A 27,334-nucleotide genomic window follows, 5' to 3' on the forward strand; every position below is an offset into this window, starting at 1 on the left:
CTCAGGCTCTTTGTTCTCGATGCATCCAAATGGCAGGGCTGGCTGCCTGAGCCCTGCAGTGAGAACCCACCCTGGAGGAGGCCGGGGCGCACCTGAAAACCACCCGTCCCCCCTGGAAGATGGAAGCAGCTCTCTGCACAGCCCTGGGAGACAGGGCGGCAGGAAGCTTCCCCAGCGTTCAAGAGCCGAGGGCGGCTGGCCCAGGGTGGCAAACTCCTTGGCCTCTGCCCGGGCCCCTGCAGGAGTCCTCCCCGCCCTCCTCCCATGCTTGCCAGGAGTGAGGGCCCTCCTGCCCCCCTACTCTGCACTCCCTCCGGAGCTGGCTTGGCTTCATCAAAAGCAGGGCCCATCAGGGTGGAGGCGGCGATGTGTCAGCTGGTATTCAGGCTCTGGTTGTGCGCTCAGATCGCTCCCCCTCCCCATCTCCCCAAATCCACCCACCCACCCTTTTACCCACTGCTTGGGGCCTTCTGGGTGGCAGCACTTCACAGAGGGAGTCAGAGCCGCAGCCTTGAGCCCTTGGCTGTTGGGGGTGGGTGGACTGACTCACTTGGCCCCCTCCCTGGTGCCGATGGGGCAGCCCCCACACCCCGGGGCGCTGGCACCCCGTCAGGCCCCGGGCTTTTGGAAAAGGAAGCTGCAGCCCCGCGGCGCCTGACCCGGGCCGGCTGAGGATGCGCTCTGCGCGCACCGACCCGCCGGCCCCCGAGCCCGGAGGAGATGCTTAGGCAGCGACCCCCCGGAGCAGGCTCGCTCCCGCGGCCGCCTGCTGGGGCCACCCTGGCCGCGGGCCCGCCGGGACGCCCCTGCTGGCGGCGCCCCTCCCCGGGCCGTGGCGCGTCCCCCGAGTCTCGCAGTATTTCCTCCCTGCACCTTTAAGAAGACCGGTGCTCCGTGGTGGGATGGTGTGTTAAAGCCACACAGAGGAAGTTACGCAGCCCGGATCAGACCGAGAGATAAAAGCCCGATGGTGATCGTGAGAGATGGCAAGAGGATTTAGCCTCGGCGTTAACTTGGAGCGGAGTGCAGGGGGGCGGTGAGGCGCCCGCCATCTGGCCCCGCGCCGCGCCGGGGGGATGCCCCCGCGCCCCGACGAGCCGCCGCGAAGCCCACCCGGGCCGGGGGCCGCCCGCCGCCCGCGCGCCGGTCCTCTCCGAGCCGCCCAGGGGGCCCAAAAAGTTTGCACTTGTTAGAGGCGACCTTCCGCTCGGCCGGGGCGGGCGATGCGGGCGGCGCGGGCGGCCCCCTCCCCCGGCCCGCGTCTCCGGGACGGCTGCGGGCGGCCCCCCCGGCGGCCGGAGGGCTCCCCGGCCCGGGTCTGACGGCGGCGGCGGCGGCGGCGGGAGCGGCGGGAGCGGCGGGAGCGGCGGGAGCGGCGGGAGCGGCGCGGCGACGAGCAGCGGCCGGCAGCCCTCCGGCCCGCGCCCCCACCCAGCGCCGGCCAGGGCGGGCGCAGCGCCCGCGGGCGGCGGTCCTCGGCCTCCCGGGTCTGCGCTCCGGGAAGCGGCTCCGAGCCGGGGTAAGGCGGGCGGGGAGAGCCGGCGGGGGGGGGGCCGCGGCTTCGCAGCCTGCTTCCATTTCTAAAGGGCTTCGGCGGCCACGCAGGCTTCCCGGGCCCGGGAGCCCCTGGAGGCGGCCCAGCAGAGGCTCGGGTGCAAAAGTTATTTGGTGGCTGCTGCTACTAGCGGAGGACCGGAGTCGCCGAGAGGGGTGTGCGAGTGTGCATTTGTGGCAGCATCTTAAAGGAAAAGCTTGTCTTTCCGGCTGGCTCTTTCCTCCCAGGGTCTTTTTCCATCGTGTGTGCGCGCGCGCGTGTGTTGGGGATGGATGTTGCGAGAACGTGTGCGTGTGTTTGTGGAAAGGAAATTAACCCTTCTCTCGCGCCACCCCGCCGCGACCCGCCGGCCACCGGCGACGGCACCCCCTGCGTCTTCCCCGCGCCCCTCCCCACCTCTCCAAAGCCGGGCTGTGCGAGTCGCGCAGGGAAACTCCTGGCCAGCCAGGCTGGAAACTTCTTTCCGTGCGGTGGAGGGGTGGGCTGGTGGGGGAGGGGGCGAGCAGGCGTCGGCCCGGGGACGAACCGGGAGGCGCGCAGACCCGGCGCAGAGCCGCGGGAAGGCGGGACGAGCACCGCTCCGAGTAAGTTGCCGGCCCGGGCGGGGGGCGGCGGAGGCCCGGGCGCCGGGGGAAAAGGAGGCAACTAATTCCCGGGCGCTTTGCTCGGTGTCTGCTAATTGAGGGAGGCGGCGCCGAGTCAGGGGCACCCTCGGTGCCGGCGGGGCCTTTCTCAAAGGCGTGGGTAATTGCTGCCGGGGCTTGCACTCAACTTGGGGAAGACAAAACGCAGCTGCGGGACTTGCGGGTGGGGGGCACGCCCCTGTGCGATGCACGCCCCCCACTCCGTGCAGCCCACCCGGAGCTCGGACTCTGCCCCGGCTCCTCGGCCCGCGGGGACCGACCCCAAACCCCTGCCTAGAGGAAGCCTCCTTCTCGCTCCCGGCTCCCCAGCCCTCAACTTTCCGGGGCTCCCCGGGCGCCGAGATGCCCCCGTTCCAGAGCTGGGGGGCACCCGGGCTGGGCCGTGGCTGCCAGGTTGCGAGCGGAGCCAGCGGTGCTCGGGGCACTCCCCCACCTCTGGACCTGGCCCGGGGTGGAGGGCGCGAAGGTGACTCGGGCTCGGCGGGCTCCTTTCCTTCCCAGCCCTTGGGCACCACCCCCTTGAAGGCAGATTTCCCTCGGCCCGCAGTCCCCGCTGGGGAGGGACAGAGGGAACCTCGGGGTGGGCAGCCCCCGGGACCCCCCCTCCGAGCCCTTCAGGGACCCTGCGCCCACAGCGCCAAGTTTCCCACGAGGTGGGGGCGCAGCCGGCAACTCCAAGAGGACCTGCTCGGAGCCCAGGGAGCTCGGAGAGGCGCTAATTCAATCAGACAGAGAAATCGGAGTTCAGAAATCCTGGTAAAATCTAATTTTCAGGTTTTAATACCCTGGCTATCAGCCCCCCTCGGTTCCTGAGGACTCTTAAAAGAAATAAAGCGCATTGATTCTATTTGTTTCTGGGAGCTGCAGTTTCTTAATAATATCAGGTGAAGATTTATTTTCCAAGGAGAAAATGATCCACCGGGATACAACCTCTTACTCTGAAATTTCCTCTGCTGGCTTCTCACTCCCTGCTTTCCGCCTCGTTATTCCGCCGACTCTTGCTTCTCTCCCTCCTCCCTCCTTGTTTTTTCTTTTTTTTTTCCCCCTTTTTGGCAAAAGCCGACTGTAATATTCGCTTGCTGAGCTCACAATTCTCCCTATAATACCAGCAACGCCCCGTTGATGGACTAGTTGTAAACACATTTGTTACCCCGCCCCCAGCAGATTTGGTTGTTGTTGGCTCCCCTCAGCCCCCATCACCACCCCATTTTCTAGGGAATGCACAGCATTTGAACCAAAAGAACTGCAAAGCAATTAATAGAATTTCAAGTTGCTCCGCCCTTTGCTCTCCGTGGCCTCCCGGCCTCCGGGCCTCGTTGCCTCCCCGGGCCGGTCTGGCATCGCACAGTGGAAGCCCTGAGCAGCCGCCGGTGCTGCAGATGAAGGCAGCCTGCAGCCGCGCCCGGTGCCGCTGCCTGTCAGGAGCTCCCTACCTGTTACTGAACAGTTAGGAGTCCGCGGCTGGAAGAAATAATTAGGGACGTGCTGTTTTCTGGGCAGCAAAGCTTGGGTAGAGGCATCCAAACCTTTGCCGGCCGCGCTATTTTATTTTTACTACATTTTCTCAGGTTGTAAAAATAGTCGCCAGGCGGGTTCTTTCTGAGAGTTTCTAGCAAGGAGCGCATTCAAGGCCAAGCAGGTTCTATAACAGGTTTCTCTTTAAACGGCCAGAGGTGAGCAGTGAAAATGTGGTGCCCCCCCCCACTAGGCTCCTCATTCATCTCCATCAAGAGCCCTTCAGCCAAGAGAGAGGGGCAGGGGCCACCCTAATGCAGATTTATGATTCCCCCAACCAGGAGCGTGGGGCACTGGGGGCTTCTGCGGGGAGCCCAGGTGAGCGGCCAGCCCCCTCTGGACAATGTCCACCTTCCCGGTTTGTCATTTTTGGCAGCAGTGTGTTTGTGTCTGGGCGGAGAACGGGGTTTCATGGAAAAGGGATTAACTCTTCAGGGACTCTTCCATGTAGAGTGACTCTAAGAGGGTGTCAGGTGAGAATCATGCCGAGGAGGTCAGCACCAACGCCCGAGCAGTTTGGGGATTGAGAAGCACTAATCATAGGCATAATAATCAGAATAATTAATAACGCAGGTGCTTCTGCTGTGACTCATTGCATAACCTTTGCCCTATTGACTAGTATTTTTGGCCAGGATCCCACACTGACTGGACTCAAATTCTCCTGGTGATGTATCAAGTGCCTGGGAACACACCACATTACTGGAGTGATGTTTTCTGCAATGTAACATTTGTCTTAGTTATAGCTCTCTGGGCTCTTAAATGATTATCAGTTGCTTAAAATAGTAAAGCAATAATCATAATAGTGACTCGTTTATAGACACACCCTCTGAGGATTATTGCAGAATTTTGGCCTCGATCGGAAAATCTAACATGACAAACCATAGTCACTTCTGTGGAAGTCTTCAATATCTCTAGTTTCTTAGTGTTGAAAATTAAATTCATCGCTGCCGAATTTGGAGAGGGATTTATCGGCACCTGGTTCTTACTGGTTGGCCCACACGTGGACCATGCTTTACCTGTACCTGTACGTCCAGACTCATCTGCACCCATGGTGACAGCTCTGACATTTTGACTTGTTAGTCACAGTATTTTAAAGCTACCACTCAATCTTGACTATTGAGCATGTTTTGCAGTCAGTGACCCCCAAACGGGGCTCTTCTGCGGACCAACACCCCCGTAAATGAGGGAAAAAGCGAATCACCTTTGAAATAATGTGTCCAATCTCCAAATGTGTAACTCTGATATTAATAAAAATAACCCAGTTTTCTCGGGAGACCTTGCTAATGCAGCCTCATTTTTTGCACATTTTGCCAGAGAGCTTTTGTTCTTATACATCTTTATCGCCCCCCCCTTTCTCTTTTTAATTTGTTGCAGGTGTTGTTGCTAATGAGCTCTCTCCTCCCCTCTTACAATGAAAGACGAGCCAGCCCCCGGGTACCTGGATGGATTGAGAGCTGAAGTGTCAGAAACTTCATAATAAGTTGCCGATGGCTACCAGCCAAGGTCAGCTGGCCCCCATTAGGGCCTGTCCCCACAAAGCAGAGTCAAATAAGCTTCTCCCCAGTTAAAACCTCAGTCGCTTTTTTATGTTGCAGTCCAGCCACACAATTGTTGTCACTTTAAGCCCATATGAAAAGAAATCTCTTTTATTGGTCTGAGATGCCAGTCCAGTCCCATAGAGGGAACATGTTTCCAGCTAACACGTACACCTCCTGATTTTATTTTATCTTTACAACACAGGCTGGAGGGTTGTTTTGCAGTTGTGTTGAGCACATCACCCATTAAGGGCCCTTTAAAGACCCGGATTGATTGGAAGGACGAAAATTAAAAGCAATCTGATCCGGCCTCATGCCAGATCCCTGAGGATTTGCTCCCTATCCCATTTCCATCCACTGTCACAATTTGAGAGCCTGCCTGATTTGATCAGATTCACCTCTGGGAGAGGTTAATGCCAAGGTTAGGAGGACAGGAAGTTATGGGCAACTTTTTGATCTGCCCATCAGCAGTCTGAGAAACGCTGGCTCTGAGTTTTCCGAATCGGCCTTTGGGAAGAAACAAGTTCCTCGCTCCTTGCAACCTGGCACTGCTCGAGACCCTGGGACATCCAGCCACCGTTGCCTGGTACATGTGGCACTTCCATGCTGAGGCCCAGAGTCCCGCCTGACTCAGCCGCTGCCTCTCCAGGGCCTCTCTGGGCCACGCCCCTTCCAAGAGCGCAGCCATGCTGCACCTGCTGGCACTTTTCCTGCACTGCCTCCCGCTGGCCTCTGGGGACTACGACATCTGCAAATCCTGGGTGACCACAGATGAGGGCCCCACCTGGGAATTCTATGCCTGCCAGCCCAAGGTGATGCGGCTGAAGGACTATGTCAAGGTGAAGGTGGAACCCTCAGGCATCACGTGCGGAGACCCCCCTGAGAGATTCTGCTCCCACGTAAGTCAGCCTGCTGCTGTTCCTTTTGCTCAAGCCAAGTGGGAGGGGGCCTGGGCCAGACCCTTGTGATGGGTGAGCAGAATGGGAGGACCAGGGGCAAGGTTGACTTTTCCATACCTTGGAGCGAGAGCAGATGGCTGTCCCACCTTGGAAAAGTGCCAAGGCAAAGGCCACCCCAGGCTCTGCGGTCCTGTGATGTCATTCTCTGGGGTGGGGACCTTCTTGGCCAGCTGACCACTAGATCGGTTTCTCTTGGGAAGACCATAGTAGTGATAGTGCCTGGGCCACTGGCCTTGCAGACAAGCCCCGCCTCCATTGTCAGGAACTCAGCATTCTGGGCGAGGGAGCAAGGTGCTACTTGCAATGTAACACTCTGTCCATCCCTTCTGCAGTGCCTCGTCCTGTCCCACCTGATCCAATCCAGCAGGCAGTTTTGCCAGGCCAGTTATGCCCCCACCGAGCCGCAACTTTGCTGGGGAGAAGGTTTGATGGATGTGCAGAGGCGATTCCTAAGGGTGGAAAGGAGACAGATCAGGATGGACGGTGTGGTTCTCATTTCAATTCCATCCCTTTGTGCGGTGGCTGCAGTCACTGGTCAAGTCAGGGGCACGGCAGACGGTCAGAGATTGTCACTTGAGCCCTTAATTAGAGAAGGATGAGGTCTTAGAGCAGGGATGACTTCAGTACTCAGTGTTACCGACAACAGCAGCTGTAATAATGGTAGGGACCATTCAAGTGACCTCGTGTGGGGGCCAAGACCTTGATGTGCAAGTCCTCCCGTCAGCTCAGCCAGGTTGATTTTACTGTATGAAGGGGGAGTTATAGGGTGTGGGCTCTGAACTGGTGGCATCTCCGGGCCTCTGTTCCTTCATCTGTAAATTGGGCATCATAGGAATAAGAGAGCTGAATCATATGTGTAAAATGCTCAAAATAGGGCCTGGCACACAGCAGGTGCCCATAGATGTTAGCTGTTGTCATTCTTGTACAGATGGAGAAACTGAGGACCAAAGTCGCACACCAGGAAGTGGTGAGGCTGCGATTCAAGGGTCTGGCTCCAAAGCCACTGAGCTAAACTGGCTGCTGAAAGGGGCCTTCCTGCTGGGCAGTGCCTTGGACCCCCACACACACCCTCTGTCCCCATCCCCATGCTTAGCAAGAGACTGGGCAGCGCTGCCACGCTGCAGGAGCTGATGGGAACGGCTCATCCTCACCTGTGGGGTGGCTGCTGCCTCCACGTGTTCTTGAGAGGGCCTCTGGGCCTCTGGGCTTCTGCCTGGACTGAGCAGGTGCCCCGCTGGGCTCCTGAGGACACCTCCATCCCACGGGGAGCTGCACTCCTATCACAGAGCAGTCAGCCTGGGAAGATAAGCTTCCTGCTTGGACAGCCAGCAGTCAGATGTGAGGCTGTCACTGTGGATGGTGGCTGGGCCGAAAGAGCCAGCTGGGGATGGAGGGCGGGGAGAAGGCAGCACAGGGCTGGGAGTGGAGGCAGGGGGCAGGGGCACCGAGATAGTTCATGGGGATCACTGCACTGGGGATCCCAGGACTTCACTGGCTCAGGGATGAGCAAGGAGGTCAGCTCCTGAAGGTCAGGGGGAAGCCAGGTTGGGGGCAGGGAGCCTAGTTCTGAGCCTGTACGTTAGGCTGGCCCAGCTCATGCAAAAACTTCTCCACACACACCCTGAACAGAGTCAACCTCTGCCTCTCGTATTGGAGTCTTGACTGTATTTCTGCTCTGAAATATTAATCATTGCCTTAATGTACTAGGGGGAAGGGTGTGGGACAGGGCAGCTAAATCATATTTCATTGGACCTGTTTCTGGTCAAGGGCTTGAGGGGTGGAGATGACCATCAGATGCAAGTCTGAGGCCCTCTCCTGGCCAGAGCTGGCTCAGAATGTCCTCAGCTCTGGACCTCTGCCCTGCCTCCACCCCCACAGGGAGGACCCAGTGCAGCTGCCAGGGTGGGGTGCTCACTCCACCACTGATCCTAAGGCTGCCTCACCTGAGCCCGGCAGGTGTCATTGAGCACTGGAGTCTGGGAGGAACTGACATCCCTTCCCTTCCCTCCTGGGAACACAGGAGAGGAAGAGCGGTGTCTTCAGCATCTCCCCCATAGGTGTGTCCTCAGTGTCTCCACACCAGGAGACACACGGGCTGCCATCCCGCTCTGCCTTTGATTACAGTTGTGTGGCCAACAAGACTGGGGACTCTGCCTTGGCAGGTGGATGGGGGCTGGCTTCTGCAGGGATCGGGGAGTGGGTGTCATATCCAAATACAGTCAGGCCCCCTGCCACCTCCTCTGAGCAGGTCCTGTGTGTGTCTCATGTAATCATCTCTAGGATGCCCGGAGGTGGGTGCTGTTCTAATCCTGTTTTAGGGATTAGAAGGGGTTGCCTAAATCCTGCCAAGGTCACTCAGTTTAAGAGGCTGGCTGGCAACTTGTCTGCAGCCAGGGCCTGTGCTTACCCACTAGGTGTCTCGGCCTCCCCTCTCTGAGCTTCAGTTTCGTTCCCTGTAAAGTAGAGGTGATAACTGTTCACACGTCACAGTGCTGGCAAGAGGGAGCAACCTGGCCGGTGCCAGGCCTGGGCTCCGTGCTGGCACGCAGTAGGCACTCGATGTGCAGTAGGTGCTGTGCATTTATTAGTTGTTAGGACGCCCTCGGCAGTGTCCCTGGCTTTGCTTCTTTCCTCTGTCCAGCCTCGAGATGGCCACACCCTGAATTCCTGGGCTCTGGGCAGCAGGCCTATGCGGGGTGGTTGGGGAGCTCGAGTTCCCGCATGTGTGGCTGGTGCTGTGCACCACCAGGGGGCGCCCTAATGGTAGCCGGCCCCCGCTGCCCAGCTACCCTGGCTACTGCCCAGGGGGTCGCTGCGGCCACCTAGCCAACTGGAGTGTGAGCCCTGGAGCACCCCCCGGGGGTGCAGGAGGGGCTGAAACGTAGCCGCCCTTCCTGGGGTTCAGGATGCAGACCCTCCCTCCTGCCAGGCTTGCCGTCCTTCTGCAAGGCCACCTGAGAGCTGAATTGTAAATTCCAGCCTGGTGAGGAAGGGGCGGGGGAAGAAGACCAAGATAAATGAATAAATAAAAACGTATTGGCTCTAAATGCACAATGAGAATTAATAGGGATGAGCTCTCAACCAAGGATCCTAGGGCAAGGGCAAAATTTCAATGAGGACTACAGGAGAGGAGGGCAGCCCCAGGCCCCCCACTCCAGGCCCAGCCAGACAGGGCCAGGCTGGCCACACTGCAGGGCCTGGGGGGCGGGGGAGGGATACCCACAGAGGCTTCTTGACCCCTGGGCAGTTGGGTGTAGGAGGCAGCCTCACAGTGCTCCCAAACACTCTCCTGTGTCTCTGCAGACAAAAGCTAACCCCGTGTCTCAGGAGAGAGAAGGTGAGATGACAGGGAAGAGAGAGGGGGTGAGGCTCTGGCCACAGACCAGGCAGGTGGTGTTTCAAGCGATCCTACAGGCACCCACTCGTTACCTAAAGTATAGTCCTTGGACTCACCTTGTTAAAAATGCAGAATCCTCGGCCCTGCCCTAGACCTGCTGCGCCAGAAACTGCATTTTAACAAGAAATCCAGGCGATTTGGATGCATGCGGGATATGGTCTGAGAAACCGCTGCTCTCCATAATTGCTTGGTGGTGGGTGCCACCCGTGGCTGACGTTCCCAGGGGATCTTTGCGGGTTAAGTAGTGAGTCCCTGTTGAAGGAGAGGGTGAGGTACAGGAGGCATGGGGGGGGGGGTCAGGAGGGGGGTGGAGCCGGGGGCTGACATCCCTGAAACCCTCTGCAAGCTTCCAAACAGAGGCTGCAGGTATCCTGCCAGGGTGATCTGGGGCAAGGCATTTCGATTCTCTGAGCCTCAGGTTCCTCATCTGTACTGGGGGGTGATTACAGGGGTGGCCCTGCCTTGCCCGCCCCACCAGCTTCCTGGGAGAAGGAGATGCCTCTTTCAGAATATCTGGAAGTGCTTGAAGAGAGAGTTCTGGTAATCCAATCCATTAATCCAATTGATCCTCTTGATTTTGAAATAGATGAGGGAGAAACTTTGTATCCAAGGAGACTTTCCATGCAGAGGAGAGCCTTGGTCTTGGTCTTGACAGGGAAGCCAGGAAAAGGCCATGAAGGTGTGTCTTGTAGCACACTTCTTCCTCTGCACCTGTTTTACCATCTCTGTGCCTCAGTTGACCCAGATGCAGAGCACATGGCCCTATCCCCCCAGCCGAGGGGACTGTTGGGCTGATTAAGGTAGATGGAAGGTGGATCCTCGGGTCCTTGAGCTCCCCCTCACCGTGACATTGAACTTGTATGTAGAATCAAGGTCATAGCCCTCCTGCCTCCTGCCAGACCTCAGTGTTCTCCTAATGTTCCTGGGCAGCAGTGCCCAGCTGACTGGCCCACTGGCTCAGGCCTCCTCTCCCCATCCCCCCGCCACATTCCTGGCCCCCACGCCCATGGGGAGAGCATGAACACCTCACCCCCGTGGCAGATGTTACAGACATACACTACTATCAAGGTATGGGGGACACAGAGCTGGTGGGGTGGGAGCCCCCAGGGGACGAAGGCGCCTCTCTCCTGGCTACCCCTGCTTGTTTCAGCCCGCCACACTTCTCACCTCTGCACCTTTGCCTGGGCTGCCTCCTCCATCTGCCACATCTTCCCTCGCTTCCTCCATTTCCAAAGCTTCCCCATTTACCTGGAAAACCCCAGCTCGGTTTTCAGGATTCAAGTTGGACCTCACCTCCTCCAGGAGGCTCTCCCTGATTCCCTAACCCAGGTGTCACATCCCTGTCATTGTGCTCACCAATGTCAGCTTAGTGGTTAAGGGCTCAGGTCCTAGGGGCAGAGAGATAGGGGTTGGAACCCTATGCTGTGCAACCTTTGGCATGAGGCTTAACCTCTCTGAGCCTTATTTCCTCGCCCTGCTGTTATGACTAGGACACGCAAACACGACTGTCATGTGCACAGGCGCCTGGCATATAGTTGATGCTCGTTTATGTGGTTGTTATATTCGTGGTGTGTGCTTTGGCCTTGGACTGTGAGCTCCTCGGAAGTAGGGCTGTCTCATGTTTCCATCCCCAGCACCTCCCTCTTGGCTCAGTCAGTGCTAGGTAAGCAAGTGGAGGGCCAGTGTGATCCAGGAAGACTTCTCAGAGGAGGAGGGCTTAGAACCAAGTCTTACAGGAAGAACTAGGGTTTCTTTTTTTTTTCTTAAAGATTTATTTATTCGGGGGGTGGGGCGGTGCAGAGACACAGGCAGAGGGAGAAGCAGGCTCCATGCAGGGAGCCCGACATGCCTCCTGCCATGGGACTCAATCCCGGGTCTCCAGGATCACCCCCTAGGGCTGCAGACGGTGCTAAACCGCTGCGCCACTGGGGCTGCCCAGAACTAGGATTTCAACCGGGACAAAGCAAGCACCAAAAGCTCCTGCTTGTCTCCGTTAGAGGCCCCAGTTTGTGGGATCTACGGATGACACCAGGAGGTCTGCATAGCTCTGTCCTTAAGTAGGAAGTGACTTTGGAATGTGATCTTCACCCAACCTTTAGTTAAAACCGCTCATTCTGTTGAAACACCCGAGGCTGGGCCCACCTTGGGACAGGAATAGTTTTGTGCATGACATCCTGTTGCACAGCAAAGTTTCCCTTCCTGGGGAGCAGACAAGTGACAGGCCAGGGGCAGCGCTGCAGTGCGGTCTGTGCCCACATGCCTCAGATCTTTGCCCCTTACTTTACTTAAGGGGATAGCTTTGGGTCCAGACACCCCATGGAAGGTGGGTGCAGTACCTGGAGTGCAGTGGGGAAGAGAAAGGGCCTGGAGAGGACAGCTTTCCAAAGAGGGTTGGCAGTTCTAGAACTTTCCAGCTTACACGTCCCTGCCTTCCCCAGGCTCATCTTCCTCTGTCGTTGCATTCCTCTGGCCTTAGTTTTTAATATATTTTCATTTTTCTCTGGTGTTGCCTGTATTATCACCAGCTGCCTCAAATCCCACGTGCAGGGGAGAAGGGAACGAAGGACCAGCAGGCTGCACCTGCTGTGGACAAGAACCTGGCATTTGGGAAGGGGCAAATGTGAGCTACGGTTATCCTGTCCCTCTGGGCGGTGGGACTTTGGATAAATCACCTGTGCTCCAAGGCTCAGTTTTGTCATCTGAACATTGGGATGACACCAGCCACAGGCTCGGAGGAAGGCTGACGAATGAGATGAGACAGGGCTCGGAGAGCCCTTCCCTGGGTGCCTGGCACAGAATGAATGTTCCAAAAAAAGGGATTTTTCTTTTTCCATCCCAGAACTTAGCTGGAGAGACAAAAGGAGTGACAGTAGCATGTAGCAGACAGAAGACGATGCAGTGGACCAGGCGTGGAATGGGAGGTAGAGTCCGCGTGCGCTGTGGGAGTTCAGAGATGGGGGTCTGGGTCTGGGGTGAAGGGTCGGAGGGACTCGGAGGAGTGACAGCCAGCACAGAGGGAATGGCAGGTGCAAGGACAGGGGGCAGGGAGGGGTCCAGGGGACATGAGGGCGGAGCACATCGATGCCTGGGAGGGGACAAGCCATGCCGCCACCTCATCCCACTTTACTGGATCATCAGGCGGGTGACTAGAGAGCCCAGGGCCTCCCTAGGTCTCTTTAGTGGTGGAGCGGGGATTCAGCCTTCCTCCGTCTGGCTCCTAGCACTGGGGGGAGGGGAGGAGGGCCAGGCTAGGCGTGTGGTGGGAGGGGACCGGTTGACAGGCAGAGACTGGGGAGCCCGCAGGGCATGGAAGCCCTGACCCAGGGGCCGGAACAGAGCGTGGCAGCTCAAAGGAGCAGGGACCCTCGCCACCCACCCCGGGACCGGGTCCAGGCTGCAAAGCTCTGTTCCCATCACACGACCCAGGGGGCCCCGGCTCCCCGGCCTCAGGCCTGGCTAGGGTCCATCTGGCCCACGAGCAAGGCACCAAGTGCCGAGGAAACTAGGATGTGGCAGAAACGGTTCTGTTCGGCTTTGGTTTGCAGGTTCTGGTTTGTTTTTTGTCAGCAGCAGATTTGCTTAAATATATGAGAATGTGTTTCTAATTCCCTGAGCACACACCACCTGCTGGCGGGGGGGGGGGGGGGGGGGGGGGGCGGGGGGTGGAGCGCAGGCCAAGCAACGGAGGGGAGGAGCCAGGCATCCCAGGTTCTGGCCAAGTATCCTTGCTGCTGGGGAACCAGGCGAAGCCCCTTGGCCTGTTCTCCCCCATTGTACCAACACGGGGTTCGCCTAGATTCACCAGTGGTCCTGGAAGATGGCCAAGTAGATCCTGGCCATTTGGGAAATCCAGTCTGGGGTTCAACTTTGGTCACGAACAGACGAAATGGGGATCCCCGTGCTGATGGAGGGGTTCTGAATGCCAAGCACAGCACTAGACATTTTTTTTCCCCAAGTTCAAACTCCCTTAAAAAAAAAAAAAAGATGTATTTATTTATTCATGAGAGACACAGAGAGGCAGAGACACAGGCAGAGGGAGAAGCAGGCTCCCTGCAGGGACCCTGACGTGGGACTCAATCCCAGGACCCCAGGATCATGCCCTGAGCCGAAGGCAGACGCTCAACCACTGAGCCACCCAAGTGTCCCTCAAACTCCCTTATTACAGTATTCTCATAAATGAAAATCAAAGGAAAATAAAGATGTGAATGCTAAAAATATAATGGTGCATCACATAATTTCCCTTTGGTTTTCTAAATTATTTTTTTATTGAGATATAATTAATGTATAACGCTGTACTGGTTTTAGGTGTACAGCATAGCAACTGGGTATATGCATAGGTTGCAAAATGGTCCCCACGATAAGCTGAGTTAACATCTATCACTACCAATAGTTAGAGGGTTTTTTTTTTTCCTTCTTTCTTCTAGTGAGGCCATTTTTAAAAGAATTTTTAAAAATTTTTAAAATTGAGGTGAAATTCACACCACATGAAATTAACCATTATGATTTTTGTTTTACTGCAGTAAAACATATAGAGCATCAAGTTTGCCTTTTTAACCATTTTTAAGGACACGGTTTCATAGCATGTAGTACACTCAAGATGTGGTGCGACCACCACTTCTGTGTACTTTTTTTTTTTTAAGATTTTATTTATTTATTCACGAGAGACACACAGAGAGACAGAGACACAGGCAGAGGGAGAAGCAGGGTCCACGCAGGGAGCCCGACGTGGGGCTCTATTCCAGGTCTCCAGGATCATGCCCTGGGCTAAAGGCATCACTAAACCGCTAAGCCACCCGGGCTGCCCCACTTCTGTGTACTTTTGAGAAAGTTTTCATTACCCCAAAAGGAAATCCCATTTCCATTAGCTGTCACTCTCCAAGTTCCCTCCTCCCAGCCCCTGGGGACCCCTAATCAGCTTTCTCTCTCTATGGATCTGTCGATCCTGGACTCTTCGTCTAAATGGAATCATACAATACGTGACTTTTTGTGCCTGGCTTTTTTCCCTTAGTACCATGCTTTCAAGGCTCATCACGTTGTGCCAGATGTCAGTACCTCATTCCATGTTTAAGGCTGAATGATATTCCATTGATGGGCTAGACCACGTTTTATGCACTTGGGTGCCAGTTGATGAACATTTGGGTTGCTTTTACTTTGGCACTGTTATGAATGCTGCTGCTGTGTACATTTGTGTCTAGTTTTTGTGTGGACATTGCTCTTGGGCATATCCCCAGGAGTGGACTTGCTGGGTCATATGGTAAATCCATATTTAAGTTTTTGAGGAACCCCCAAATGGCTGTCCACAGCAGCTGTACCACTTTTCATTCCCGCCAGCAGGCCACGGGGTTCCCATTTCTCCACATCCTCGTCAGCACTGGGTATTTTCCCTTTTTTGTTTTTTATCATTATGGCCAACCTGGTGGACGTGAAGTGGCATTGCGTGTAGTTTTGATTTGCCTCCTTCTAGTGACTAATGGGTGTCGTGTGCTTATTGACCATTCTTGTATCCTCTATGGAGAAATGTGTCTTCATGTCTTTTGCCCATTTTTTCATTAGGTTGTCCTTTTGTTGTTCATTCGTACACGTCCTTTGTGTATGCTAGGTGCCAGATCCTTATCAGATACATGATTTGCAAATATTTCCCTCTGCTCTCCGGATAGGCTTTCCACTCTCTTTATTGTGTCCTTTAATGCACAACATTTTTTTTTTATTTTAGTGAAGTCTAATTGATCTAGTTTTTCCTTTGGTTGCTTTTGCTGTGGGTGTATTGTTAAATCCAGGACATGACTGTTTACCCCCACGTGTTCTTCTAAGACTTTTATAGTTTTCACTCTCATGTCTAGATCTTTGATCCATTTTGAGTTAATATGGGTAGATGGTGTAAAATAAGCATCCAGCTTCCTTCTTTTGCATGAAGAAAGCTAGTTCCCCTGGCACCATTTGTTGGACAGACTGTTCTTTCTCCAGTTAATGTCCTTGTCACCCTTACGGGCAGTCCATTGACCATCAGTGTAAGGGTTGACCTCTGGGCTCAACATTTTTTCCATGGAAACACTGAGCATCCCACGTGCAGTGTCTCTGAGCATCCTCCCAAATACCTGCGGGATGAAAACTACTTTCCCCATTTTACCGATGAAGAAGCTGAGACCTCAGTACTGGGTGGACAGTCTGGTCTTGAATCAGGTCCCAGGCATTCGATGTGATACTGTGATGAAGCCTGAGGAGGATGAGCCCAAATGCTCACACTGTCCCCCTCCCTCTCTCCCCTCCCTTCCTTTCTCCTCCCTGTCTCCTTTTTTCCTGAACTAGCTTTTAGGCCAGGATGTTAGCTTTGCTGCTCAGAGGAGGGTAACAGGGGAGGGGTGCTCAACCCGTGACTCCTCTCCAGCCTCAGTGTCTCCTCTCCAGCTCCCGCTGCACCCCCTGCACCCCCACTTGGCAGGGCACCGGAGCCTGCGTCTCACTTTGTCCTACCACGTAAATGCTGCTGCAGATTTTCCTTTGTCTCAAGCAGGGAGTACAGTTAGGAAGGGGTCTCAGACATCAGAAGAACCTCAACAGCCATGAGCACGTTAATGTGGAACTAACGGATCAGGGGAAGGTGGGCTCCTCGGCCCTGGCTGCTGGTGTCCCCCAGCCCCCGGCCCGGGGTCCCTGAGCCCCCCACCCCCAGGCAGTCCTAGGGCTCTTGTGAATGCAGTGTGAAACCACTCGTGACCCCAGCTCGCCTCATTGCCGATGTGAGGGAAAACTGAGGCCCACCAGGATGAAATAACTTCCTTGGGCCCCTGGTGACGGACAGCAGACCCAGGAGGCTCCACTGTAGGTCCCAGGCTCAGAGTGAGCCAGGGCCCCAGGGACATGAAGCGTTCCACACCAGGTCTCCATCTAGCCACTCATGCCCTGGATTTGGCCTCCCGAGATGGCCTTTGGTGGGGCACGTGGGATGCCTGCCTGAAAGCCACGTGCAGCCCATGGGGTGCCAGAGCCACCCCTTGGGTGGAGTTGTGACATAAGGGTAAGGCACTTGCCCTCTGGCCCCTCAGGTGAGCTCTCACACAGGCGTGCAAACCCGGGTGACGCGGCTGTGCTCAGGGCCGGCTCTCCTAGGCCCGAGGGCTCCAAGGCCCCCATCCCAGCCTCCCCCACGAGCTGTGGTCCCCGTGCTGTGGCAGCGCTGTGAAGGTGGACAGGAAGAGGACCTGGGATGTCAAGGTGTGGCTGCACAGGGGTCACCCCCATTAGAGAGACGTAACCCATCTCTCTCTGTGTCTCTGCATCTTGCACATCTGATCTGCCCTCCCCACCTAAACCTGGGAATGTTCTAGAGCTTCCCCGCCCCCGCCACTAAAGGGACTCTGCTCTCATCAAGGATCTGGCATCCTTGTTCCCCAGACATTTGCCCTGGGGTGCTGTGGGACCATTTGAACCCCTCAGTCCCTCATTCCACTTTCCCTCGTTCTGCCCATGCCATTTGTCCACTTGACTCCAAGTGTCGACCAGGGAAATAAGAGGAAATGAAACATGACCAGGACATTTCCCCTCAGTCGCAGCAGAGTCCATTGTTGGGCAAAGGTGAAAAGGAGGCCAGTGGGAGATGCAGCCGGCAGGTAACCCTCAAGCTCCCTCCCTCTGCTCCAGCCCACATGGATGGTGGTGTCCATTTGGGGTTCTTGGGGAGTTCCCTCCCTCTGGGAATCCAGACACAGCCAAAGGCAGGTGACAATAGAAGGAGAAGCCAGCCAGCTGTCTGTGTCCCTGTCCCCACTCCAACAGCTCTGGGGCTGGTGCTGGGCTGGGACTGGGCTCCCCACTGGACCGGCTTCCTGGGGGCTGGGTGACCTCAAGGCAAGTCTTGGGGTGGAGATTTCCTGCCTGCATGCTCATCCTCAGAAACCCCTGCATTCATTCCCTGGTTCTGTTTCTAGCCTTTGGGACACAGGCTTTTTTAAAGATTTTATTTATTTATTCATGAGAGACACAGAGACAGAGAGAGAGAGTGAGAGAGAGAGAGGCAGAGACACAGGCAGAGGGAGAAGCAGGCTCCGAGCCCAATGGGGGACTCGATCCCTGGACTCCAGGATCACACCCTGGGCCAAAGGCAGGTGCTAAACCACTGAGCCACCCAGGGATCCCTATAACCTTTGGGATTTTTAACCTTGGAGAGGGGGCCAGAGCGGGGAAGGGAGAGGGAGAGGGAGGGAAAAACCAGGAATGTGCCAGGCACCCAGGAGGACCTGGGTGGCCAAGCAAAGCTGGAGATCAACCCTCACCTCAGTAGCAAAACCTCAGAGCAGGGGCTCCTGCCTTTGGGGATTCACAGACCCTCTGAGAATCCGTGGCGCTCTTCCAGGAACAGCACACACACACAGACACACGCACATGTCTGCAAATACTCTTGGGCTCCCCAGACCACTCTGAGTCTCCCCATGGATCCCTATGGTCCCTCTGGGGACCCTTATGCTCAGGAAAATGAAATCTGTCTTCTTGTCACTGACTGGTCCTATGATCTGAGGATTTTCTTGATTTAACATCTTCCTCCTCCCTCTCCTTGGAGGAGCAGCAGCTTACATTTATTGAGTGTCTACTGTATACCAAGCACTTGACCTAAACAAGCTCATTGAACCCTCACAGAAGACTTACGGTAGATCCTGTGTTTGTGCCCATTTTGTATATGAGGACCCGAGGTTCAGAGAGGTTAAGGCACTTTCCCAGAGTCACACAGCACTGAAATAGGCTTGGCACCTCCACCCTAGGCTGCCGGGACCCAGCAGGGGTTAGCTGCTCACCAGGCCATTTATAGCTGATGGGAGGTACTCAGAGTGTCTTAGAAAGCACCTGATAGATCGAGTTGGTTGTCATCTGTGTGCATGTGTGCAGGTGGCCCTTTGTGCCAGGCGAGAGTACTGTCCCAGTCAGCCTCTCCTCCCCCAGCAGGGCCTGTCAGCTCGAGGAGGGAGGGAGGGGACTGGGGAGGAGTGAGTGATGGTGACGGTGACCCAACCCCCCTGTCCCCTGAGACATGTCGGAGTCTGCTAATCCACTTATTTGATAATTCAGTTATATCATGTCTATTTGGCAGTGTGCACGCCCCCACACACCAGCTCCGGGGAAGGCGAGATTTCTTTGCCTGGAGGAACCCGAGCTGTTTTCCTGAGGAAGGAGTGGGAAAAGAAATACCCCTGACAATGGACAGTAATGGACCTAAAAATAGAGGGGGGAGGGAGCGCTACAGGGGGAAGGAGCTGCAGGGAGGAGGAGTGGGGCATCTGGCTCGAATGGCAGCCCGCCCCTTCCCTTCCCACCTGGGGTTCCCCCATAATCGGGTGCCTTTCAGCCTGGGGGACAGGCACTGAGATGGGAGGGATAGGAAGGAGGGGCTGGTTGTCCAGGTGCCACCCCCCCCCCCCATGGAGGATTGTCCCATGCAGGGTCCTGGGGACAGTGGCCCTGACCTTGGCTGCACACTGGAGTTCCCTGGGTGGCTGAACCTGCCTGATCTCCAGGACTCACCCCTGAGGGTGTGCGGCCGTGGGTCTGGGGGACCCCAGGCGAGGTGAACGTAAGCAGTGTCTCCACATGCAGAAAGGGATTCAGGTTTGGGGCCCGTCTCCTCAGCGTTGGGGTGGCCTTCTTGAGGGCTTCAGGCCCAGATGGACAGTGGGACTCGGGGTGGGAGAAGGCAGGGCCAGGGAGCTGTGCAGGGTGGGGGGCTGTGGGGTGGAACCTGCACCCCCTATCCCCACGGCCATCTCACAGTGTCTGGGGCTTTAGTGCAGCTCCCCAGGGGGTCCTGGGGCTCAGCCAAGATGCACCATTGCAACGGCTCCTCCTCGGACTGCATTGCATGCCCTCCAGCCTTAAGCGCCTTGTTGTCTTTTAAATTCAAAGGCCAGAGGGGGAGAGGGCTCTTTCTCAGGACCATCCTTGGACCCCAGCCACTGGCACTCCTCCATCCTTGCTCCAGTCTCAGTAGGCTGAGGGGAACCCGTCCCCCTCATCACAGACCCTCACCCTCTGATCCCAGCTTCTTAACCCCTCTTCCTGGAGGAAGGCTGGCCAGCCAGAGTCAGGGCCTTCCTGCAGCTGCTAAATGTCAAGACGGACGCTGGCTCTGGGCCGCCCCTTCGCCCTTCTCCCCACGCTCCCCACCAGGCCCCTGGCCTGCCAAGTGCATTAACTCCTCTCTTTCTGTGCAAAGTCTGCACATCCAGGCTGCCTTCACTTGGCCTCGCTACCTAGGGTAACTCCCTCACAGCCCGGTTACATCTTCCTCCACCTGCCCAGACCTCGCCCACCCCTTCCTTCTTCGAGGCCTGCCTTTCTGAAATCCCACCTCCCCCAGGAAGCCTTCCTGACCATCCCAGCCAGTTCCCATCCAGGCTTGTCATCTGGGCCATTTGTGGGGACCAAGCCACAGCTTCTCTGGGGGTCACTGCAGAGGGCTCAGTGCTCTCTCATAAGGGGTCAAAGCACCTGGGTTACCAGAAGCGTGACCTGGAGTCAGGGCCTGGCCTCTGGGAGCCTCAGGTCCCTCCTCAGCTATGGGGGTGATGTTGATAGCGGGGCACATGTCATAGAATTGGTGCCCTTGTTTGGATCCTCTGTACCAGGCCCCAAACCTGGCCAGGCATCTAAGTCACTGCGAAAGGGGTTTGGTTGGTTTGTTGGTTTCTGGAGCAGAATTCAGGCCTTGAGGAATATTTGCATGCCCTCCCCTTCCAGGAATTTTGATGAGCAGCCAGGTCTGATGGCTGCTGCCTCCCCAGGACTATTTTGCACACAGAGGACATTCAGAAATGGTGGGTGAAGAAGTGACTAAGTAGATGAATGAAAGATTGCTGCCTCAGCCCTGCCACTCCCACCCTCAGCAGAGGATTCGTGCACAGAGTGGTGCACCTGTCTAGGGTTGCTCAGGTGCATCTGCCTGTGGAATGGACCCAGGGAGCTTCCTCTCCCCTCTGATCCCCTGCTTCTTAACTCCTCGGAGACCAGAAGGGAGAAACCCTTGATGGTCAGTCAGTCTCAGCTTGTGACTGTTGGCAGAGGCTGTCCCCATCCGTCTGGATGTTAAATCCACTCCCAAGGCTCCTATCAAGTTTGGAGGACCCAGACAGGGGACCTGCCGAGGAGTGGGGAGTCACTCTGCAAACCTTGCATATACCAGGTTCCACCTCCCGGGAGCACACAGTGGGAGCACACATTAACCAGAGGAGCTGCTAAGAAAAGCTGACTGAGTGCTCATCTTGGGATAGGGACAGGGGCCCTGAGGAAGGAATGGTTAAGCAGACACCGCAGGGGGCGGGGTGGGGGGGGTTCCGGACAGGGGCTGCCCCATCCAGAAAGCCCAGGGAGGAGGCACCCAGAGAGGAAGCAGACACTAGGAAGCCTTTCTAACAAGGCAGGAAAATGCCTTCTATAGGATCATAAAATAATTTGTAAAGACATCTGTGGCATGAAAATCCATTTAATCGCCCCTCAGACGGGAGGCAGGGTGGCTCGCTAGGCTTCCCACCCAGCACGTATTTTGGAGCTTCTAACACCAGTCCCGCCTTCTGCTCACCAGAGGGACATTGGCCCCATTGCCCAGCTGTCCGTGCCTCCCTTCTTCATCTTAAAAACAAAATTCAGGGTTGGATGCTAGCTCACAGGATTGTCATGAATAGACAAAATGAAGTTTCACGGGAAAAATCATAATTTCGAAGTGCCAGTAAAAATACTCAGTGTGGAAGTTTGGGAAAGAAAGACAGAAACAAGGCGGGGAGGGGCGGGGGGCGGCGGGCAGAGCCAGGAGCCCTTTGGGTCTGGACTTTGTCTGGAGGGGCAGCCTCTGTGGGGCAGCCGGGGAGCTGAAAGCGCCAGCGTTACTGGTGGTTTCTAAAGAGCATCTGGGTGGGGGCCACTAGGGGCAGCAGGGCAAGGGGGAGAGGAGGGGCTTCCACCCCTCTAGTCCCGAACCCTCCCCCTTCCAGCAGGTGCTCCGCCTCCCCACCTGGGCCTCTTTAGGGACCACCGAGGCCCCATTGTTCAAGGGCTGCTCCTAGAGAGAGGGAGGGGGCCACTCGCCGCTCTGCCCTCCACCCCCACCCCAGCGTTTAAATCCTCCAGGCCGATTTTTTTTTTTCCTCCATGATAAAATATTCATGTCAGCAGAGCAGGCCCTCTTTGGGAAGGCTGCTTGTGTCTAGCTTAGGCTTTGCACAAGCTTTTAAAGAGCAGGACGCTTTTCCTACTCTCTAAGCATTTTCTGAGTCCTGAATCAATAATGCACTTTACTGGGCTTTTCTGGATGCAGCTTTTCCTCCTCCCTGCACCCTGCCCCCATCCTGCCAGGTCTCTCCCTCTCTCTCTCTCTCTCTTTCTTTCCTCCTCCCATCTTCCTTTGTTTACTTTACTTTTTAAAGAGATATTAAGTAAAAGTGTCAGGCTGTTTGGGTGGTGGGCCTCGGGGTGGGGGGAGCGGGGTGCGCCAGAAGAGAGAGCAGAGAGCCTCTGGGCAGCTGCCAGGTGGGCAGTCCTTGGCTGAACAGGTCGTGTCTGTGTGCAGGAGGAGGCGAGGAGGAGCAGCTAAGCCTTCCCGCTGGCCCTGGTGGGGAAACATTTGAGCTCCTGACGTGGGGGAAGGAGGAGAGCTTCTCTCAATTCTTTTTCAAACCAATTAGAAAATGTTTACATCCAACCAGAGAAAACAGGACCAAATAAAAAAGGAAGGGGGCCTGGAGCAAAGGAAATATGCAGAGTGTGAGCCAAAATATATTGCCAAACTTTCTAGGGAGCGAGCAGTCTAGTTTGGGCCTATCTGCTTCCTATGGTAATGAGTTCCCTGTCACCGGGGGTGTGCAAGTGGCAGAGGAGCCATTCCTTGTCTGAGACGGATGCCTATGCATGTCTGGTTGGTTTTGTGCTGCCAGGTGAGGGTTGGGGTGCAGGAGTTGTCCCTGGCGGGGGGCACACAAAACAGCATGGGCTCTCTTAGACTGGGTTAGAACTTCCCATCCTAAACATTCCTAGAAATCCAGCTGTGGGAAGAATCCACATATGCCCAGGGCAAAACTGTATCCTTTTTTATTTTTTAATTTTTTTTTTAATAGTATAGCAGTCCCCCCCTTAGTGGTAGTTTCAGTTACCCACAGTCCACCGTGGCCTGGAAGCAGAGGCTCCTCCTTCCGGCCTGTCTGTGAAGGTCAACAGTAGCCTAATGCTAGGTCCCCAGGCCCACGTCGCTGCCCTCACTTCATCCCATCACGCAGGCATCTTATCATCTCACGACACAGAGGGGTGAGTGCAACACAGGAAGGTGTGTCCAGAGAAGGAGTCCACGTTCACGTCACTGCTGTTACAGTGTTTGATTATGATTGTTCTATTTTATTGTTAGTTGTCATCGATGTTAATCTCTTACGGTGCCTAACGTAGAAATTAAGCTATATCACGGGTATGTACATATGGGACAAACAATGTATCTTGGATCTATCTGGGTTTTCAGGTATCCACTGCGGGTGCTGGAAGGAGTCCCCTGTGGATAAGGGGGGATGCTACTATAAAATTCGAAGCTCCTGGAAGGATGAACTCTGGTCTAGCCAGTCGGAGCCCTGGCAAGACCCCGCCTAGCCCCTCCCTCCCCTCAGCCCCTGCAGGAAATCAGCTCTTCTGGGCCTGCAATCCCCTACAGCAGTGTTTGGCATTTTGGCATTTGCATCCCTGCCCCTCAGGCCCTGGCTTCCCCGCTGACCTTCTCCTGGACGGTCCTCCAGGGCAGCCTGACACCCTCGGGTGGGCAGGAGGTCTTGCTGGTTACGTCTGTCAGGGAAGCTAGAGGTGGGGAACGGGACCTCGGAGCTGGAGTCCCTGCTGGCGGTAGAACAGCACCTCACCGGCTGCTCCCGCATCTCTTGGTGGTCGGTGAGCCACACAGTCCTAGCTGGGTGGTGCTGGGCAGGTTGCTTACCCTCTCTGAGCTGCAGCAGAACAATGAGACTAAGTGAGACCAGTGAGAAGATAGATGCCCCTTGAGTAAGCACCCAAGGAACACTCTTGTGGGATCCAATTGCTGGGATGTTCAGCAAATACCACTATACGCAAACAAGTTGTTGGATGGTTCTGGAAGGAGGTAAATCACAGGCAAGGTTGAAATGAAAGGCCCCCCTTTCCTCCCAAACAATTTGGGGAACTGGAGCAGTGGGGAACTGTTCTGAGCAGCTGAAGGCCCGAGGCCAGGGCAGGCTTGGGGGGTCCGAGGTGGACCCTTGGCCAGGAGATGTCCACTGTGGCTGGTTCAGAGTCAGGGTCTGTGGGTGATCTAGTCGGTGGGGAATGGCTGCCAGTGTGGCCTCTGGATGCTTACTGCTGAGATGGATGAGGACTGCTTGACCATGCTCCTGGCCTTACCTATGAGTAGTGGCTGGGCTGTGAAGAAATCACTCCAACAAGAAACCAAACCAAACCAAAAACACCAAAAAAAAAAAAAAAAAAAAAAACCCCACAAAACCACAGCAAGAACAAAAACCCTATCCCAACAAGAGAAGCCTCCCTGGCTAGTTGCAGCTCCTGCTCTGAAATGCCATTTGGGTTGGTTTCCGCTGATTCACGAGCAGGGAGGCGTGACCTTGCCCAGAAACCCGAAAGGGCAGAGGAGAGAAGAAGCAGGCCCAGGGAGGTAGAGAGGGGAGGGCATAGGGCCCTGGGGTCTGGAACCACAGGAGGAGAGGGCTGGGAAGGAGGGGGAGTGTCAGGGGCGGGGTGATGGTTAGAGACCCACCTGGGCAGCTAGAATTAGAATCTGTTCCCAACAGAATCTCATTTCCGCTTTGTTAATAATTTATCCCCACTGCAACTTCTTTTACCAATAAATAGGAAATAACTTGTTAGGGAGAAATCCCTTGGCACCCCAGCTTTCTCCCTGGAGTAGAGGGAGGTGGGGATGTGCCCCTGGGCCCTTCCTCCCAAATGGTGTGGGGGACTGAGGCAAGTGGACTTAAGGAGGTCAGTGTCAGAGCTGCTCGATCATCTCATGAATGGTGAAACTGAGGCACAGGTAGGGCAAGGCTCCACCCAAGGTCATACATGGGGTCAAGAACAATCTCCTGAATCCCAGCTCCATGACCCTGTGGGTCAGGGGAACTTATTCTTTTTTTTTTTTTTTCAGGGGAACTTATTCTTGACTTGGGCACCTGCTCAGGCTGAAAGAGTTTCCCCCGGAGTTCTAGAAGCATCATGAGAGGTGGAGGTGGCGCTAGCTCAGCTACCCATTGGCTTCCCCCACTTTTGCTCCTCGCTAAGTCCTGTTCTGCAAGAGGGAGCTGGTGCTGCCTGGTGTAACCCTCGGTGCCCCAGGCCACCCCTCCCTAGGGCTCTCCGTGGCCGCCTTCCGCCTCCCACAGGCAGATGCCTCCAGCAGTGCCAAGGTTGACGGGCTGAGCAGGAGACAGTTCAGTTGGCAACTCGGCAGACAGGTTCAAAAAAATCTGTCAGCTGCTAAACTGTTCCCTGGGCCTGCCCACATGCTGGGGTAGCAGAGCGATGGGCTGTCTGTCTCCCGGTGGAACCCGCATCTCCAGGGAGCGGCCCCAGGTTTGGGGTGACAGTGTCCTTCCCTTTTGGGTGAAGGACACAGTTTCCTGACTTGTCCCCGAGCCCAACTCCCTGGCTTCTTGCCCCACTTCGGCCACTTGGAAGCAGCGTGACCTTGAGATGTTGTTCAGCCTTTCCCTGTTTCTAGAGTGTTCATTGAAGGGCCCCGTCTTCCAGGACAGTGCACATGCAGGGTGTGCAACTTGCTGCGTCCTCAAACCTCAGGACGGGTGATGACCATGATGACGTCTCTTCATCCATCTCGGGCCACGCAAGGGGCTTGCTAGGAGACACCTGCTGTAATCCTCACAAGGGCCCCGACCAGTCGGCTTCCTGGATTCCATCCAGTCCGCCAGGGTTTCCCAAGCAGCCTTGAGGAGTGCCAGGGTGGCCTCGGCTGCAGTGAGGACGGAGGCAGATGAGGTCGCTGCCTTGGTGGCGCTTCCCCTTTGGTGGAGAAGTTGACACTCAGGGAAGTGGGGAGACATGGATGTGGCAGGGCGAGCCTGGACGAGGGCTGTCCCCACTCATCTGGCTACAGATGGCTGAGCCCTTCCCACTATGTCCTGGCACGCTGCTGCACATTCCCCAAACCCGCCCCATGGGTGTCCAGCAACTGAAATTTCATCTCGACACAAGGCACAGGCTCCTTGGTAGGGGTCCAGAGGTCCAAACAGCCCGACTTCCCCTGGGCTCTGTTACCTCCGTCCCTGCTAACAGCCTGCTTTCCCACTCAATTATATTTTTTGCCTGAAGCTTATCTACACTGTTTACAGCCTGGCCTCTGACTCCCAACTGTACCCTTTGCACAGAAAATAACATAAGAGCAAAAGCATTCGAGAGACCAGTGAAAGGTTTGAACATTTTGGGGTACGAAATGGTTTCTCCATAGAAAAGTTCTTTTCAGGAGCCTCCTGCTTTGTGTCTGTTCCCACCCCACTCTCTGGCACTGCTGTCCCAGCTGCCTGCCCTCCGCTGGTCCTGCACCCCTGCCTTCACCCCTCCCCATCATCCCCACTGCCTAACCTTTCAGGTGACCTGCTTTTGTGTGTCTGCAGAGATAGGAGAGGCACAGAATCTTGGAGCTTGGTTCCCCCAAGATTTATTTCCTTGGCTGGATCCCACTGTGTCCAGAGGGGGTGACGTGGGGCCAGCAAGTGCTTGGTTCCTTGATCTGTGAAGAGGAGGTAATTGTAGCACTGACTGTCCCGGGGGGGTTGCTGGGAGGATGCCATGCGGAGTGGGTGGGAAGTGCCCAGCCCAGCCCTGGCACAGGGTTCGCACTCGATGGATGTCATGATCGTCACGCTCTCCTGAGCCTGCAGTCCCCAAGGTAGTCGGCATCTTGTATGAAGCTCTGGTTTTATTGTTAACGAACTGGTTGGCCTCAACCTTACTTTTTCCCACTGAAGGTTGCTGGGAGAGCCCCTGGGCTAGTGTTTTTGAAGCTGCTGTTTAATAAATATTGCTGCCATTTGGAGATGTGTTCTAGGCATTTCGTACACATTATTTCACACGATGTTGAGACTACATATTCAGAGATGTAAAGCAACTTTCTCAAGGTCACACAGCCTCAAGGGATACAGCTGAGATTAAACCTAGGATGTTCAGGCCCCAAAGCCAGTTTCCTTAGCTGCTCCAGAACGGGGGTTCCTAACTGGGGAGATGGGATCCCAGTAATTTCCATTTGCATGGAAAATGCAGTGTGTTGCATTTTTTTTTAAGAAAGTTTCAAAGTTTTTGATCAGGGGTGTGATTTTTATTTATTCACTTTTCTGGGAAGATTCACGAAATGTCTAGAACAATAATTATTGCTTTCCATAGGATCATATGTTGGCTTCAGTATCATCCTGAAAGGTTAAAAGTGTGGCTCCCACACCCCTAACTTTCTCTCAGGTGTTAGGCCAGGTATAAGGCATTAGGTATTGTTTGGATTGTCTGTTTCATTGAGTCTGATCTCACAGAGCTCGGTGGAAATGTGTAGACCAAGAAGGCGGGCAGACGCCACCCTCCAGCCCGGCCCCTCCCTCGCACCTGCCGTCATGAGCTGTCAGACTGAGGCACAGCACTGGGGGGGGGGGGGGGTAAACTGGGCTCCCGACCCTGGGCTCCTCCTCAGGAACCCTCACTCAGGGAGAACAGAAGGAAAGCGAGCGCAAGAGCAA

At 55.6% G+C, this 27,334-nt stretch overlaps 1 protein-coding gene across 10 annotated transcripts in view; it reads left to right on the top strand.

The window, feature by feature from the left end:
- Nucleotides 1–1,353: 1,353 nt before the first annotated feature.
- Nucleotides 1,354–27,334, top strand: part of NTNG2 (netrin G2) — a 70,831-nt gene continuing 44,850 nt past the window's right edge. For 6 of the 10 annotated variants that reach the window (XR_005983262.1, XR_005983259.1, XR_005983264.1 and 3 more), the window contains exons 1-3: nucleotides 1,384–1,519; nucleotides 5,089–5,217; nucleotides 5,455–6,148. Coding sequence is in view for 4 of the 10 variants with exons in the window: in XM_041726732.1 (XP_041582666.1) it covers nucleotides 5,936–6,148 (213 nt within the window). In the remaining 6 variants the exon portion in view is untranslated. Of the gene's footprint in view, nucleotides 1,520–5,088; nucleotides 5,218–5,454; nucleotides 6,149–27,334 lie in introns of all 10 variants that reach the window. The other 4 variants (XM_041726732.1, XM_041726729.1, XM_041726730.1 and 1 more) reach the window with 4 other exon arrangements.

Source organism: Vulpes lagopus, chromosome 12, assembly GCF_018345385.1.
Source record: "Vulpes lagopus strain Blue_001 chromosome 12, ASM1834538v1, whole genome shotgun sequence".
Lineage (NCBI taxonomy): Eukaryota > Metazoa > Chordata > Mammalia > Carnivora > Canidae > Vulpes > Vulpes lagopus.